Raw genomic sequence first — 15796 nt, 5'->3', positions numbered from 1 at the left:
AGGGGGTGGAGTTATGTTCCTGACTAAGAAGGATATAAACGTGAAGTGTGTCACATATGGAAAGAATAGAGTAGAGATGATTATGATAGAAGTAGAAGACAGAGATAAGAAGAGCAGAAAGTTTGTAATAAACTACGTGCCCCCAAAAACAGCCTCGTGGGAAGAGTGAACATAAAAGTATGTTAGAAGACACAAAGATAACATTAAACAAGATAATGGAAGATGAAGGAAGAATAGTTATGATGGGCGACTTTAATTGCAAAGAAGTCTGCTGGGAAGAGATGACAGTAAAGGGTGGAGAAGACTCATGGGGAAATGTTCTACTTGAGATGATTATTGACCATACAATGACACAATGGATTCAAGAGAACACTAGGTATAGAAATGAAGAAGAACCATCGAGACTAGACCTAATAATCACATCAGAACCTCAAATAGTGGAAAAGATAGAATACCAGGCACCAATAAGTAAAAGTGACCACATATTGATAGAACTAGAACTAAATGAGGAAAAATACATGAAAAGAAATGAACAATATAGAAAAGGAAGATTGATGTATGAAAAAACAAACTTTGATAAAATAAGAGAATTCTTTCAAAATGAAAACTGGGAAGAATACACAAAGAAGATACAACAGTAGAAGAGAAATGGAGTATTTTGACAAAAAATTACAAAAAAGGAGTGGAAAAGTATGTCCCAAGACAAAAACAAGAAAAAGAATATGTAAAGTGCTGGTACAACAAAAGTTGTAAGGAGTTAAAAGACAAAAGAGACAAAGCTTGGACCAAATTGAAGACAAAAGACCTGAAAAATGGAAAATATAAACTTGTTATAGAAATGAATATGTACAAGTGTGCAGAGACGAAAAAAGAAAATATGAAAAAGATGTCATAGAAAAATGTAAAGATCAACCAAAACTATTTTACAGATTTGTAAACAACAAACTGAAAAACAAACAAGAATTAGAGAAATTACGACAAGGAGTTGAATACACAGAGGAAATAGAAATGGCAGAAATTATGAACAAGCATTTTAAATCGGTGTTTACAAGGGAGAACATACAACCTGGAGAGATCGAATGGGAAGAGAAAGTCCCCCCTATGAAAGAAATAGAAGTAACAAAGAACGAAATAATGAAACACTTGAGTAATCTTGATGTCAGAAAATCGCATGGACCAGATGAAATGAGAAACTGGATTTTGAAAGAATGCAAGAATGAACTGGCAGACAAAATACAAAGCATAATAAACAGTTCCTTGAAAGAAGGAAAAGTTCCAGAAGATTGGAAAAGAGCAAATATAGTACCTATATACAAAGGAGGAAATAAAGAGGACCCTACAAACTATAGACCAGTCTCTCTAACAAGTACAATAGCAAAAATTTGTGAAAGAAATATCAAAAGTAGATGGGTAGTAAAGTATTTAGAAAAAAAAAAACAACGTACTAAATCCAAGGCAGTTTGGATTCAGACAAGGACGATCATGTGTCACCAATTTAATATGTTTCTATTCAAGGCTAATAGATATAATACAAGAAAGAGATGGATGGGCTGATTGTGCATTTCTAGACCTAAAAAAAGCTTTTGATAAAGTACCACATAAGAAGTTACTTAAGAAATTAAAAACTGAAGGAGGAATACAGGGCAAACTGCTTAATTGGATGGAAGACATTTTGCAAGAAAGAAAAATGAGAGTAGTGATAAGAGACAAACACTCTAACTGGGATGAAGTAATAAGCGGTGTTCCACAAGGAACAGTTCTGGCCCCAATAATGTTTGCTATATATATTAATGATATGGATAAAGAAATTGAAAGTTACATGAGCTTTGCAGATGATGCAAAACTGTTAAAAAAAGTGAACACGGAAGAAGATTGTGAGTCACTACAGTGATCTCAATAAAGTATGGGAATGGAGTAGGAAGTGGGAGATGGAGTTCAATACCAAAAAGTGTAGTATAATGGTATTTGGAAGAAAAGAAAAGAAAAGAAAAAAACAAAACAAAAACAGGATCATATAAATTGGGAGAAGAAGGAATAAAAAAGTAGAAAATGAGAAGGAGCTGGGAGTCATTATTATGAATAATATGTCACCTGAGAAACATATACAAGATTTTTGGAGAAACTTATAATTTAATAAGAACAATCAAAGTGGCATTTACATACCTGGATGAAGAAATGGTGAAGAAAATATTAATCACTTTGATAAGACCAAGATTGGAATATGCAGCAACGCTGTGGTCACCAAATTAAAAAAAAATATATAACAAAACTTGAAAGAATACAAAGAGCAATTACAAAATTGGCACCAACACTCTCAAAACTATCATATGAAGAGAGACTAGCAAAACTTGAGCTACAGACACTAGAGCAGAGAAGAGAGATAGGAGATTTGATAACTACGGAATCATGAAAGGCATAGAAATTATAGATAGAGAGGATCTAATAAAATGGGATGAAAGAAATACAAGAGGACACGGAAAGAAAATCAAGAAAGACAGCTATAGAAGAGATCTGAAAAAGAATAGCTTTCCTCACAGAGTAATAGACATTTGGAACAAGTTAGATGAGAAAGTGGTGTGTGCAAAAACAATACATGAATTTAAAAATAGTTTAGATAAAATGAGATATAAAGATGGGACACCACGAGCATAGCTCCCCTTCCCGTAAAATGCAACTAGGTAAATACATACATACATACATATATGTATATACAAATATATCATACATATATGTATATATATATATATATATATATATATATATATTATACAGTATATATATTTATATAGATATATATATATATATATATATATATATACATACATATATACATATATATATACATATATATTTATATATATTTACATATATGTATACATATATATATATATATATATATATATATATATGTATACATATATATATATATATATATATGTATACATATATATATATATATATATATATATATATGTATATATATATATATATATGTATACATATATATATATATATGTGTATATATATATATACACATATACAGACACACGCACACACAATGGCTGCCAAAAAAGTGACATTTTGAGTGCAAATAAAAATGTTACACGTGAATCGATGTAACATTTTTATTCACGTTCCCGCCATACAAGAAGTGGCGGAGCTAATGCTGACATAGGACGCTTGGTCTCTCCTTACTCCCTTCCACCCCTACACATCAGTCCTCAGTGAGCTACCAAAGCTTGAAGAGAGAGGGTCACCTGCAAGCTGCTCCCAAGCGTCCCTTTTTTTACTTGAGGGCCGCCTTTCCTGCCCTGTATCTCCACTTCTAACCAGGCACAATGGTAAGAAGTCAGCTTTCTTTGGCGCAGAAGAGTCAGGCCCTGGCTCTATTAGAACAAGGAATGTCTGTGATATGCGTTGCGGCTGAGCTGCAGGTCACAAGAATGACGATTAACCGCCTCAAGAAAGCAGGTGGCACACTGCCCCCGGGTACCACACCACGAAGGAAGGAGGGCTCTGGCTGGTCAAGGAAGACTTTGCCACACACAGACCACATTCTGAAGACAGAAGTGATGTTAGACCCTAGTATAACGGCCTTAGAACTAAAAGAAAAACATCTGGAGCTGCTCAAGAAGGTCACAGTCAGAACAATACAGCATCGACTTCAGAAATACTTGAAATTACCAGCACGTCGAGCCACCAAGAAACCTCTTCCGACTGAGAACATGAAAAAGAAAAGGCTGCAGTTCTGCAAGAAATATCAACACTGGACATCAGAAGAGTGGAAGAAGGTCATGTTCAGTGACGAGAGTACGTTCCGGCTCATCAGGGGGTACTTCGAAGATCGTCAGACGCCCGAGTGATGCCTCCCGCTACGACCCGGAGTACACAGTCAAAACTGTGAAACATCCCGACAGAGTGATGGTGTGGGGCGCATTCAGCGGGAATAAGGGCAGAGGTGGCTTATTCTTCCTACCCAAGAACGTCACTATGAAGTCAGACAACTACATCGATGTTCTGCATGACCACATGATGAAGTTCTGGGAGATGCACAACTGCAACTTTTTCATGCATGACGGCGCACCAGCACACAACTCAAAAGCGGTCAAGAAATTCCTTGAGGACGACCATATTGACGTTCTAGAGTGGCCTGGCAACTCCCCTGACCTCAATCCAATTGAAAATGCTTGGAACAAAATAAAGAACACCCTGCAGAAGGAATGACCCAGCAGTATACCAGAACTGAAGGAGACCCTGAAGAAGCAGTGGATTTCGATGGACCTGGAGTATTTCACCACTCTCGCCGCTTCCATGCCCAGGAGGATCGAGAGGGTCATCAAGATGAAAGGAAATATGACAAAATACTAAGATGTAAAAAAAATTGTACAAGTATTGTAATCATAAAAGGTGAATAAAACCCATTTAACTTGTACTTTTGTGTTTATCTAACCAAAAATTCTTAGTGTAACATTATTTTTGCGGCCACTGTATATACTTACACACATATATAAAAAGTAAATAGGGACATCTCAATTTTTAAAGGTAGTATTTCATAAATATGGTTTTATCATGGAAGGTTATAAAAACAATAAAAAATAAAAACAAAACAAGTTCTCACTTACTGACTCTATAGACAATTTTACATGCATCTCTCCTCTGTACTGCAAGAGGTGTCTAAGAAAAAGAGAAGGAAAAAGACAAAACATTATTCAAATATTCTATGAACTAAACACTGCACAAAAAAATCCTGATTAGTTCAATAAACAACCTTGCCTTTTATTTCACTGACTAGAAAACCTGTAGACCAACATTGGCTGGCAATGATCTTCAGATCCTAACACAGATCTCTTTGAAAAGAAACTCTGTCATATTACTATAGTACTACCAACTTATAGTGTAATGAAAAGAGTCAGTGACCAGTTATCACCTTACCTCATGTGAAAAGGTAAAGGAAATACAGTAGAAGTTGATAGATATCTTAGTCAAATCCAGAAACAAAGTATGAGCCCCTCAGGGCTGCACCCCCAAATGGAGGTGGGGTGTTAACAGGTTTTGAAAATGGGTGTCAGGGAGACTTATCTCTCATGTCTATCTTGTATGATTACAACTAGCTGGTGTAAAATGGAGTACGGACCTCCTGAAATTGGACCCAAGGTCCATTTTCTATAATGGAAAATTGACCCCCACTAAAATATGCAACTTGTTATCATTAGGCTAGACTAGGTTGCTTGGTGTAAAATGGAATATGGACTCCCTATAGAAAATGGACCATACACTAAATGGATTATCATTAGTTTAGGTATTTCAATAAACAACACATAGATGTTGGTGTGTTATCTGTCTATAAATGGGAGAGATCTATTTATATCTATATACCAAGAATTTTTCCCCTTTTACAGGGGAGGTAGCCAAGTCTAATGAACATACCTACTCCCACCCATTTCACCATCCTTTCCCCCTCTTATCATAGCTCCTCATGGATGATGGGTCATCCCTTTATCCCGCCCACTACCCTGGGCCAGAAGCAATGTAGCAAGACACAGTACATCCATAGCAAGGCCATTTCACTTAATCAGTGATGCCTCTTTCCATCTCCCCATGCAGAAAAAGAGAAGACATGGAGCAACCCCTTCAGGCTGCATCAAAATGTCATTCACACATAAACATCCCCTACTTTCCATCCCCTTCCTTCCTTGCATAACAGTATCATCTATATACAGTCACTCTCCACTCATCCCGATCTCCTGAATTCTCCCTTCTTTGCTCAACAGACATTCCCCTCTTGCTCAATGCCCCTTTCACCTCATCCATCCATCTCATCCTTGGTTGTCCCCTCAAGGTCATTCCACCTCTTCCTTCCACACCTCTTATATTAATAATTCATCACCTATTCTTTCCATGTGTCCAAACCATCCCAATAATCTTCTGTCAGCCCTATCTGCCATCTCCTTTTCTATTCCTGCTCTCCACCTCACCTTGTTCCTCACTCTAAACTAGTAATCCCTACCATACTTCTCACACATTTCAACTCATACACATTTAAACTTTTCCTCTCTCAAATTCCAAGTCTCTGCTACATACAATGCTGTCAGCACAATCATCTCTTCATACAATCTCCTCTTTACATCCATTCCCAGATGCCTATTTCTCATAACACTTTTTAATCTCTCAAGACATTTACCTGCTTCTGTCTACTGACAAATAGGAGAGGGAGAGAGAGAGAGGGAGAGAGAGAGAGGGAGAGAGGGAGAAAGAGAAAGAGAGAGAGAGAGAGAGAGAGAGAGAGAGAGAGAGAGAGAGAGAGAGAGAGAGAGAGAGAAATCTAGTATTCTGAGGGGGAGGGCATTTTCTATGGGGGTCCATTTTCTATCTTACATATGCATCATTGGTCCAAGCAAAGGGACTACTCACATGTGACAAAATATTGGCAACAACCACAACAATTGTTCAAACCAACATTGTGTATAGGCATTGAATTTTACCCCCAGAAATCACTGATTCATTATAAACTTGTACATGGGTCCCAAATGATTTTAAAATACAATTCCACCTCCTGAAATCTCTGACACCATCCCAAATGACCATTGATGAGCTGCTGCCACTCTTAAGGTTGCTACACCTTGCCTAACTATCATTTCTGTTACCTAACAAAAATGGCAATGGTATTTTTGTCTTCAAGTGATGTGCATACATGTATCTAAAATTTTATAGGACCTGTATCCTGCACATTTGATTTGTTTAATTTTGCACATCACAGCAATATATAAAATTTAAAGTTTGAAGGTATTTCTGCAATAGTACTATTACTAAAACTTGAAATTGTAAATAACACAAACTTAGGAAAAAATGTAATTGCCTTCTAGAGAAGGATACTTCAACCCTTGAAAGCAGAAATTTAAAAAATGCAAGAAGTACAGGTACAATTTTATAGTTTCTACTTACTACCTGTTTATGACAAAATACAAGACACTTGATATGAAGGGCAGTGGAGGCCCTGAACAAAGGGAAAAGTCACACATGCCAGAACATCAGAAAGAATGTGCCAAGACATGCCCCTAAATAAGTAATTCTGTAGCTCAGTAGTAATCTACAATATAAATACACTGGAGCAAAGCAAATAACATCAATTTGAAAAGAAAAAGAAAGAAAACATTTCCAAGTGACCAAATGAATGTGACTTTGATTCACTGTGGATTGTATTGTACTGCACTGTGACAACTACCATTGGCAGAGTTTAGGAGGATATGTGGAAGAGAAGCTGTAAGTTTATGTGGGCAAACATAAGGTGATGATATATACAAGGGGAGAGAGTAGTCAGTGACTTGGAGGTAAGTCTTAAAGGAGTGAGGCTAAAGGAAGTGAAGAGCTTTAAGCATTGTGGGGCAAATGTAGCAGGGAATGGAGCAGTAGGAGTAGAGGTACATTACAGAGTAAGGGAAGCAAGTAAATGTCTGCAGGGATGAAAAGTGTCATGAAAAATAGGTATCTGGAGTTGGAGACAGAAAGGACTGTATATGGGGATGACTGTGCCCAAGACATTGTACACAGCAGAAACTTAAAATATAAGGGAGGCAGAGGGGAGGAGCTTATATGTATCTGAGATCAAACATTTATGAAGTATGGTGGGGGTTATAAGGATAGATAAAGTGAGAAATTAGGTGGGGCAGTAAAAGGTGAGCTGGTGGATAAGGTTGACCCAAGAATACTGGAATGGTTTAGGTATGTGGAAAGAATGAGTGAAGAAAACTAGCAAAAAGAGTCAGAGAAGGATGGAGTGAACTTAAGGGGAGAACTGGGAGTGGGATGAATGGGTGGAGTGAGGGAGACCTTTGGTACAGGGGGAGTGTCAAGAACCTTACACCAAAATGCTCACCTATGCAGATAACCTATTGTTATTTAATAACAGCCCAGCACAGAAACTACAAAACAGCTGCTAAGAACACCAAAACAAACTAGAAATGTGACTAAGACAACTCCTTTCGTTGGACAAGAACCCTAAAATCGTGGGCCTCCCATTTGACACTCACATGTCCTCCAGCCCACACATTAAGGACCTAACAGTGAAAATCAACAAGAAAGTACAAGTTATGGTCTGCGGAAAGAATATCAATCTACATTTTGTAAGAACCATATTCTATGTCTCCAACACATTTTCCCAACAATCATAATATATGACACCCTACACACTACACAAAGCATCAAGAATACCAATAGTATGCACTAAAACCACCCCAACAAAACATCTACACTCCATCCAAAATCCTTCCCACAGAAAACACATGGAAATGGTGGGCACACAGTTCTATTTAAAAGTACTCAACCTCATCTATTTCATCCCATTACATAATATATGGGGGGGGAGCATACTACTCAAACATCTATAACAACCTACTACATGCACCATGCAAAACAACATATCCATGCAAGAACACTCACTCAGATCACAAAACAAGCACTCCAAGACCAACTACTCAACTTCCCCTGGCATCAGCCCTATAGAGAAATCACTCCCTATAAGCACGATCCACACTAGCACAGCTGCATTCAGGCTAACATCCATAGAATAAGCATGGCCATATAAGCAAACTGACCATGATGCAATCACCATACAGAAGACTAAACACTTCCTATACTGTCCTGCTCTAGCCTTACCCAGACAACACAATATCTCTTCCTTGAAAGACTTTGGGCCAATCTGGTGGCCGCTGCTGGTTACCTGGGAGCTGTGAGTCTCCTGCAAGAGACTTGGGACAATAGACTGATTATTCTAGTGAAAGATATAAGTAAGATTGAGAGTATACAGAGTGCAGCAACCAAAATGATTACCAACTTTCCAGATAAGGCATATACAGAGAGACTAGAAGCACCAGACCTGCCACTGTTACATGATTGAAGAGAAAGAAGTGATTTGATAATAGTGTTCAGATTCATGAAAAGGGGAGACAAAATTGACAGAGAAGAACCTTAAACTGTAATAGGAAGGCATCATGAGGTCATAGGAATGAGGTGAAAAAAGACATGCCTAGAGGAAACAAGAAAATATAATCAGACTATCCATACAGATGGATAAACTCCTCGAATAGCCTAGAAAACCATATACAGACGCTCCTCAACTTACGTTTTAGTTACGTTCCGAACGGCCGAACATAACGTGAAAATGAACGTAAGTTGTTACTGTACGTTCCAGTAATGTATGACCGTTCATACTGTACTATACATCCATAAATTCTATTACCGTATCTTATAAAACACCCCTAAATCATTAATTATAAACAGAACATTGTAAAATATTAACATTAATTTCAAATAAATTAAATTCAAGCAACATAAAGTGAGATGGTGGAGGAGGGGGGAGGAGGGGGATGAGGTGGAGGATGAGGAGGTGTGGCACATTCAGTCTGTCGTTTGTGCCATGTAAATGATGGACGCAGCATCATGCGTAAGTATTGTTTGAACGTCTCGTACTACAGAGAACGCGCTAAACTAAAAAATTCACTTAAAAAAAAAAAATACAGTCAGTTCAAACGTAAAACGAATTAACGTAAGTAGAGGAGCATCTGTAGTCCAATCTGAAACCATACACAAAATTTAAAATGGAGTATGATAGTTGGAGAATAAGAGACTTCACCAATGCAAGCACAGCTCTTTTTCTATAACCTACAGTTAGGTAAATACCAACAGTATGGAGTCAAGTGGGAGGTATTGGTCAGTAGTGCAAGTACATGTGATTCACCATGGTCTTGGTACATGGTGTTGGACTCATGATTGACAGCTCCCTCTCAGATGAGAGCTCAGAGCTCATATATGCATGTGTGTGACCTTACACACACATGCACCAACTCCCCACTCACGAGGGTGGGAGTAACGGCTCATAGTGCAGCAATACTGAAATTATTTCAGCACTAGGCAGGATTCAAACTTGAACCACTGGAGTAGCGGTTGTAAATGCACCACTTTGTCGTCCAGCCATGAGATTGTTGGGGCACTATGTCAAAATGTATATGGTATGAGGTAGTTACAATTTGAAAAGAGAGTTCATATCTGGAGGGAAAGTATGAATACAAGGTATGGGTATTGGTGTTTGTTCTCCTAAAACAAAATTTAAGTGAATCATTGTTTGAGAAGGATTGTTAGAGAGGAGATTGTTGTGAGGAGTTGAGTAGGTTGTGCATTCAAGTAAAATGTGTGACAGAAGTTTGTCAGCACTAAAAAGTTTAATTACCAAGGTGGTAAAAGAAAAATTTAAGGAAGGCAGCAGAATAGAGTTAGAAGTTAAAAAGTAATCATTATGATTTTGGCCCATGAAAATGTTAACACAAGTAAAATACTGACTATATAAAGGTTATGCAGTCATACATAGTCACTCCCCCATGCAGGTGGGGGGGAGAAGGGGTTGTTCTCAGATATAAGGAATCCATGGAGAAGATGGAAATACCCTGTTCTTATGTGTATCATGTATCAATGCTGTCTCAAAGTGTTAGTTATGTTGGTGGGAAGAGGGCCACAGGCATAAATAAGTTTGACAGTCATTGGAATACTTGTTGAACATTTCTTCCAGCATTTTTGACAAAGGTTCTATAGTGTAGACTGGGAAACTAAGAACAAGTTTCGATGACTCCAGTAGTGTGGCAGCACTGAAAAGGGTGAATGATGCATCCTGAGATACCTTGTCAGCTCTGTTGTTAGAACTATGTGATAGTACCTAATACAAGCACCAGATCTCTACTGGAAGGAAGCAGGAATTGCATGGAAAGAATTTCTGGGGCACTGCACGAGTGAGATGATTATGAAAAACGAGGAATAGGAGTTGAAAATGAGGTGCAACACAGCAAAAACAGTGGAGTTTGGTGGTAAAGACTAAAGTGACAGGGTGGAGAGATCTAGAATTTGTATGTGGGAAATACTAATGCATAATCTATGCCATGGGTCAGAATGGAAGCAGTCTGTATATGTACATGGAACAAGAAGGAAAGGGTAAGTGGGAAAGAAACTTGTGGGATTATGTCAAATGGTGTTTGTTAGTTTTTTCTTAAAGCAGAGCCAAGGCAAAGCAGGGATGTGTGAGGGGGGGGGGAGTAACCAGGGGCCCATATAAGTGTCATGACTGGATAGATGCTGCTAATTACAGGTTTCCCCCACTATACAATTGGGTTACGTTCCTTAAAACCAGATCGAATAACGAATGATCAGAGAGCAAACTTAAGTTTTAATAGGATTTATTGGGGAGAGTAGCCTTGGCCTAGCCTATATTGAGAGATATATAACACTTTTCCACATCATCCAAAGAGACAGTGTTATAGACACATTATTTTTTATACAGTGGTTTCCCCAGTAGGCCTATATCTACTGGCAAGAGCAGAAAAAGAGATTCTGTAGAAAGCCACTAGCCACTAGTTACCTGATCCCACACTGCACATACCTTTCATGGTTAGTCTTATTAAAATCCTGAGGAAGCCTTCTCCTCATCATCATTAAGGCTTATCTTTTAAGGCACGCATTTTCGCACCTGTGCCATAATGCACCTAAATTTGAAATGAGTGCTAAAAAAACGCACCCCTACGAAAAATTGAAGTTCAATTTTCGCATGCCTCAATGACTATGTTTACCACAGAATGAAGCCAAGCAATGCAGTATATTCATCAACAAAGCCTACCTCGTTCCAGGGCTTTACTACTTGGGCTCTTTGTAAGACACAGCCTGAGATAGGACAGTGGGAGGGAAACCCTGGAAACGAGATTGCAAGTAAGCTAATTCTCCTGTAAAATGACAACTGCCTCTGACTCCACTGGTAAGATTGCATCATATTCTACCTTTATAAAATGGGGGTATGAAGCCCGAGGCATCAGGGGCAAGGTACACAGACAAGGTCTCGGTAGTGAGGAAAGACTAGATGAGGAGAGTTAGTTTGCATTATCATGATTATTGGTTGGTATTGTGCAGTGATGATCGGTGTGATTGGTGTGGAATGAAGGCTGCAGAAACAATTTAACATTTCCCACTTATTATCAAGGAGACAGGTAGGTCTCCTGTAATATTCACATGTTAAAGAAAAAAGACATCTATTTAGTGTGTCTTGATTCAATTCCAACAGTATGAAAAAAGTGCTCTCCTAGCAGTCTTGGAGAAAATTTAGGCGAGTATTTTTTTTTTTTTCTTTTTTTTTTAGGACAAGGACTGCATCAGAAGTGGTAGGGCTTAATGAATCCTGGGCAGCAGAGGTGGACAGAAGAGCACCAGGCATAGACTGGAGAGGTGACAGAAGGGAGTCTGGAGCTGCTGATGCAGGGCAGGGGGCTGGGTGGGAGGGAGTGGCAGGTTTGAAGAAGCTGGAAATGGTTTGCCTTGCCCTTTTTTTTTTTTTTGGGCCTCAAATACCCTGTAGACCTTGAAGGCTTGCTCTACATTATAGGCAATTGTTCCACTTCATGCTGGGTTTGGGTACCTTTCCTTTATTTTTTCGACAATTGCATCTAGGCCAGAGAACACCTCATGAAGTGTTTTGATTCAAGGCCTCGCTGGGGCACACCATCATTATCATCGCCATGGAGAGTTCATTCTTGTTCCAACTCCATCAGATCTTCATTGCTGAGTGGCTTATCATGGGACTGTAGCAATTCATTCACATCATCTTCATCCATCTCCTTGAAGCCAGCCTGAAGAGCCTGAAGATGTCCTTATGAATAGGTGCCACATCACTAAATCCAATGAAGGCATCACCTGGCTTGACTCACTTGGGTCACAGTTTCTTCCAGCAGCCATTCATTGTTTTTTCTGTCACCTCCTTCCATGCTGCATTGATATTGTCAATGGCCTTCTTGATATTGTAATTGGCCCAGAACTGCTTGACTGTGGGCTTGTCTGGGATGTCAGTCATGTTAATTAGCTGACTCATTGTGCAGCACTGCTAATATGCCTTGAAAGTGGTGATCACACCTTGGTCCATAGGCTGGATGAGTGCTGTTGTGTTTTTTAGCAGAAACATTATCTCTATGTTGTCTGCCCATTCTTCCATGTTTGTTGGGTGACTTTGGGCTTTGTCAACCAGCAGGAGGAATGTTTTCTTTAGCAGCATAGTCATGCAATGCAGGGGACAAATAATTTGCAACATAATGCTGGTCCATAGAAGACATCATCCAGGCTTTCGTGTTGGATCTATATATCACTGGGAGATATTCTTTCACATAGCCCTTAAGTGGCCTTGGGTTTTCACAGCGGCAGATCAGCAAAGACTTCAGCTTCAGGTCCCCAGCTGAATTACCACCCAGCACCAGGGTTCTGTTTTTGGATGCTTTAAATCCTAGCACTGTTTTCTCCTCCTTAGCAATGAAGGTTCTGGATGACATTTTCTTCCAATACAGGCCTGTCTTGTCATAGTTTATCACCTGTTTGGCACTGTAGCCATACTCTTCAATGTGTCTTTTTAGTGTTAATATGAATGCTGCAATGGCAGGGTCATCAGAACTTTCTGTCTCCCCAGTCATCTTGGTGTTGTGTAGGGCTGCTCGGGCTTTAAAACGGCTGAACCAACCCTTGGTGGCACTGAAAGTTGACCCATCCTTATCTTCATATCCCTTCTTATGTAGATCAATATAAATTGATAGGGCTTTCATTGTCACAAGGGAGGTAGAAAAAGAATTGCTGTGAGACAGATCATCAATCCACAGTCTCTCCATTTCCTCCATTATTGGTTCCCTCTACCTCGTCAGCGTCTTTGCCATTATTGTAGAAGCCGTTTCACCAGCTTTATTTACACTGTCTCCTTGTTTGATTATTGTGGAGACAGTTGATTGGGGCAATTGCATGATTCTAGTGATGGAGTTGGCCCCTTCACCTCCCTCATGGCACTTACAATTTCACCAGTAGTAGTTGTTACAGGTGCTTGGAAGCCATCACATCATGTATTACTCTCATAAAAGCAATGGTGAATGTGAAATATTAGCACAAAACACAGACACTGATACACGGGCCAAGGGAGTAAACACAACTGAATAAAGAGTGGGAATGAGTTTTGATGGGTGGCTAAGGGAGCATGGGTGGTGCTGCGATCACAGTGCATTTGTTTACAGTTTGGTGATCATATAATTGAGCACCTACATCAAAAAACAAGCAATTGGTATACATTCAAAAGAATCATATAAATGAACCATTGAATAGCAAGGGAAACCTGTATTTCAAAAGTGGATAGGAGTCTGCCACCTTCATGTTCCATGGAGATTTGAAAGATTGAAGAGCTTGTGGTAAATTGGGATAGTGGGGGAGCTCCTGATATGAGGTAGTTTAGCATTTGACCTAGATATGGACCAAAAGGTCTCCTATTGGCATGCTCCACCTTTGTAATCCTTTGTAATAAGGAGGGTAATTGCTTTCTGCATATACACTCTGGATTATACAACTATACACAAGACATAGCCACCCTAAAAAAGATAAACTAAAAGGCAAACAAGAGCTAACAAAACAAGAAAAAGAACAACTACTACAACTAATTAAAGATACCATAAAATTTATACACAATAAGAAGAAAAACTTGAAAAAACAAGTACAATAGATGGGAAAACAAATGTAGAGAACAATAAGAAAAAATGAATAAAAAGAAATAATAACAAAAAACAAGTAAAATAAATAAACACACCATGAAGTAGTTGAAGCAACCCAAAGATATCATCACCAAAACAGCTATGCAATACCAATAACTCTTCTCCAAAACAAGCTTGATACCCACTAAATATACAGAAAAATAAAAAAATAACAAAAGAAATATAGAAAATTAAAATACACAAATGCCACCTCTCCCTTCTAAATAAGGTGTATTGGGTGCATCTGGAAAAATCATTCTCATTCTTGGATACATTACAGTCTGATCTTTGGCACAAGTTTCTGTTTCTCATGAAATGATGCATTTATCTCTTTCTTAATATTTTCAATATGTACTTTTATCTTCTCCCACTTTGTTTTGTCAACAAGTGACTACAAAGCTTACTTTACACTTTCTATTTTTGTTTCAATTTTGTTCAATAAATCTATATATAAATAAATAAATAAATATATAAATAAATAAATATATATATACATATATATATATATTTATACATAAATATATATTTTACTGCTTACAGCTGCCTCATTTCAGTAACTATAAAGTTGTTTGCCAGTCTGACATATGCAATTCATATCTATATCATTGAGCTCTCATTCTGAGTATTTCTAACTCCATAAATAAGTACCACAATTCAATACTAACATCAGTAGCAATTTTGACAATTTTAATATTTCTTGGGTGGGGGCTGTGGTGGAGAACAGCACCACATTTAACCTAACCTGATAATTATAAAGATGTTTCATAGGAGAAAGAGAGAGAGAGAGAGAGAGAGAGAAAATAACATATCCCATTGCTTTCAATTTATTGCCAGCTTCCTCTTCACTCGAAGTGTTGAGTGGACGTAAAGCACATGGCTGACGACACTAGTCATCCACTGGGGGACAGAGCAGTGCCACTTGACTGAAGAAAGCATGGAGTGCTTCTTCTATGAGTGATAGTGAATAAATATCTGGCCCAATAATGAAAGAGGAATTTACCATGTATCCCAGGCTGCTTCACCCACTCCTTGACATCTCTTTGACATGTTGGTGTACCACTCTGTACCACAGACCCTCCCCCACCACCACCAAAAAAATAAAAAAATAAAAATAAATAAATAAATAAATAAATAAATAATAAATTTTAAAAGATTGCCACACAATAGTTTATGGTATTTACTTATGGGGTTTAAAATACTCAGAATGATAACAGCTATCCCAT

General features: G+C 38.3%; 1 protein-coding gene across 4 annotated transcripts in view; it reads right to left on the bottom strand.

Annotated features, from left to right (window-relative positions):
- Positions 1–15796, bottom strand: part of LOC143038520 (uncharacterized) — a 143629-nt gene that overhangs the window by 96002 nt on the left and 31831 nt on the right. For 3 of the 4 annotated variants that reach the window (XM_076207808.1, XM_076207806.1, XM_076207807.1), the window contains exon 2: positions 4623–4674. The exons of the other annotated variant lie outside the window; for it this stretch is intronic. In XM_076207808.1, coding sequence (XP_076063923.1) covers positions 4623–4674 — 52 coding nt within the window. The remainder of the gene's footprint in view (positions 1–4622; positions 4675–15796) is intronic. 4 annotated transcript variants of the gene reach the window in all.

This window comes from Oratosquilla oratoria, chromosome 24 (assembly GCF_046742065.1).
Source record: "Oratosquilla oratoria isolate Oo_2021 chromosome 24, ASM4674206v1, whole genome shotgun sequence".
Lineage (NCBI taxonomy): Eukaryota > Metazoa > Arthropoda > Malacostraca > Stomatopoda > Squillidae > Oratosquilla > Oratosquilla oratoria.
The sequence above is the reverse complement of the archived record's forward strand: the minus strand, read 5'-3'. Positions and strand labels throughout refer to the sequence as shown.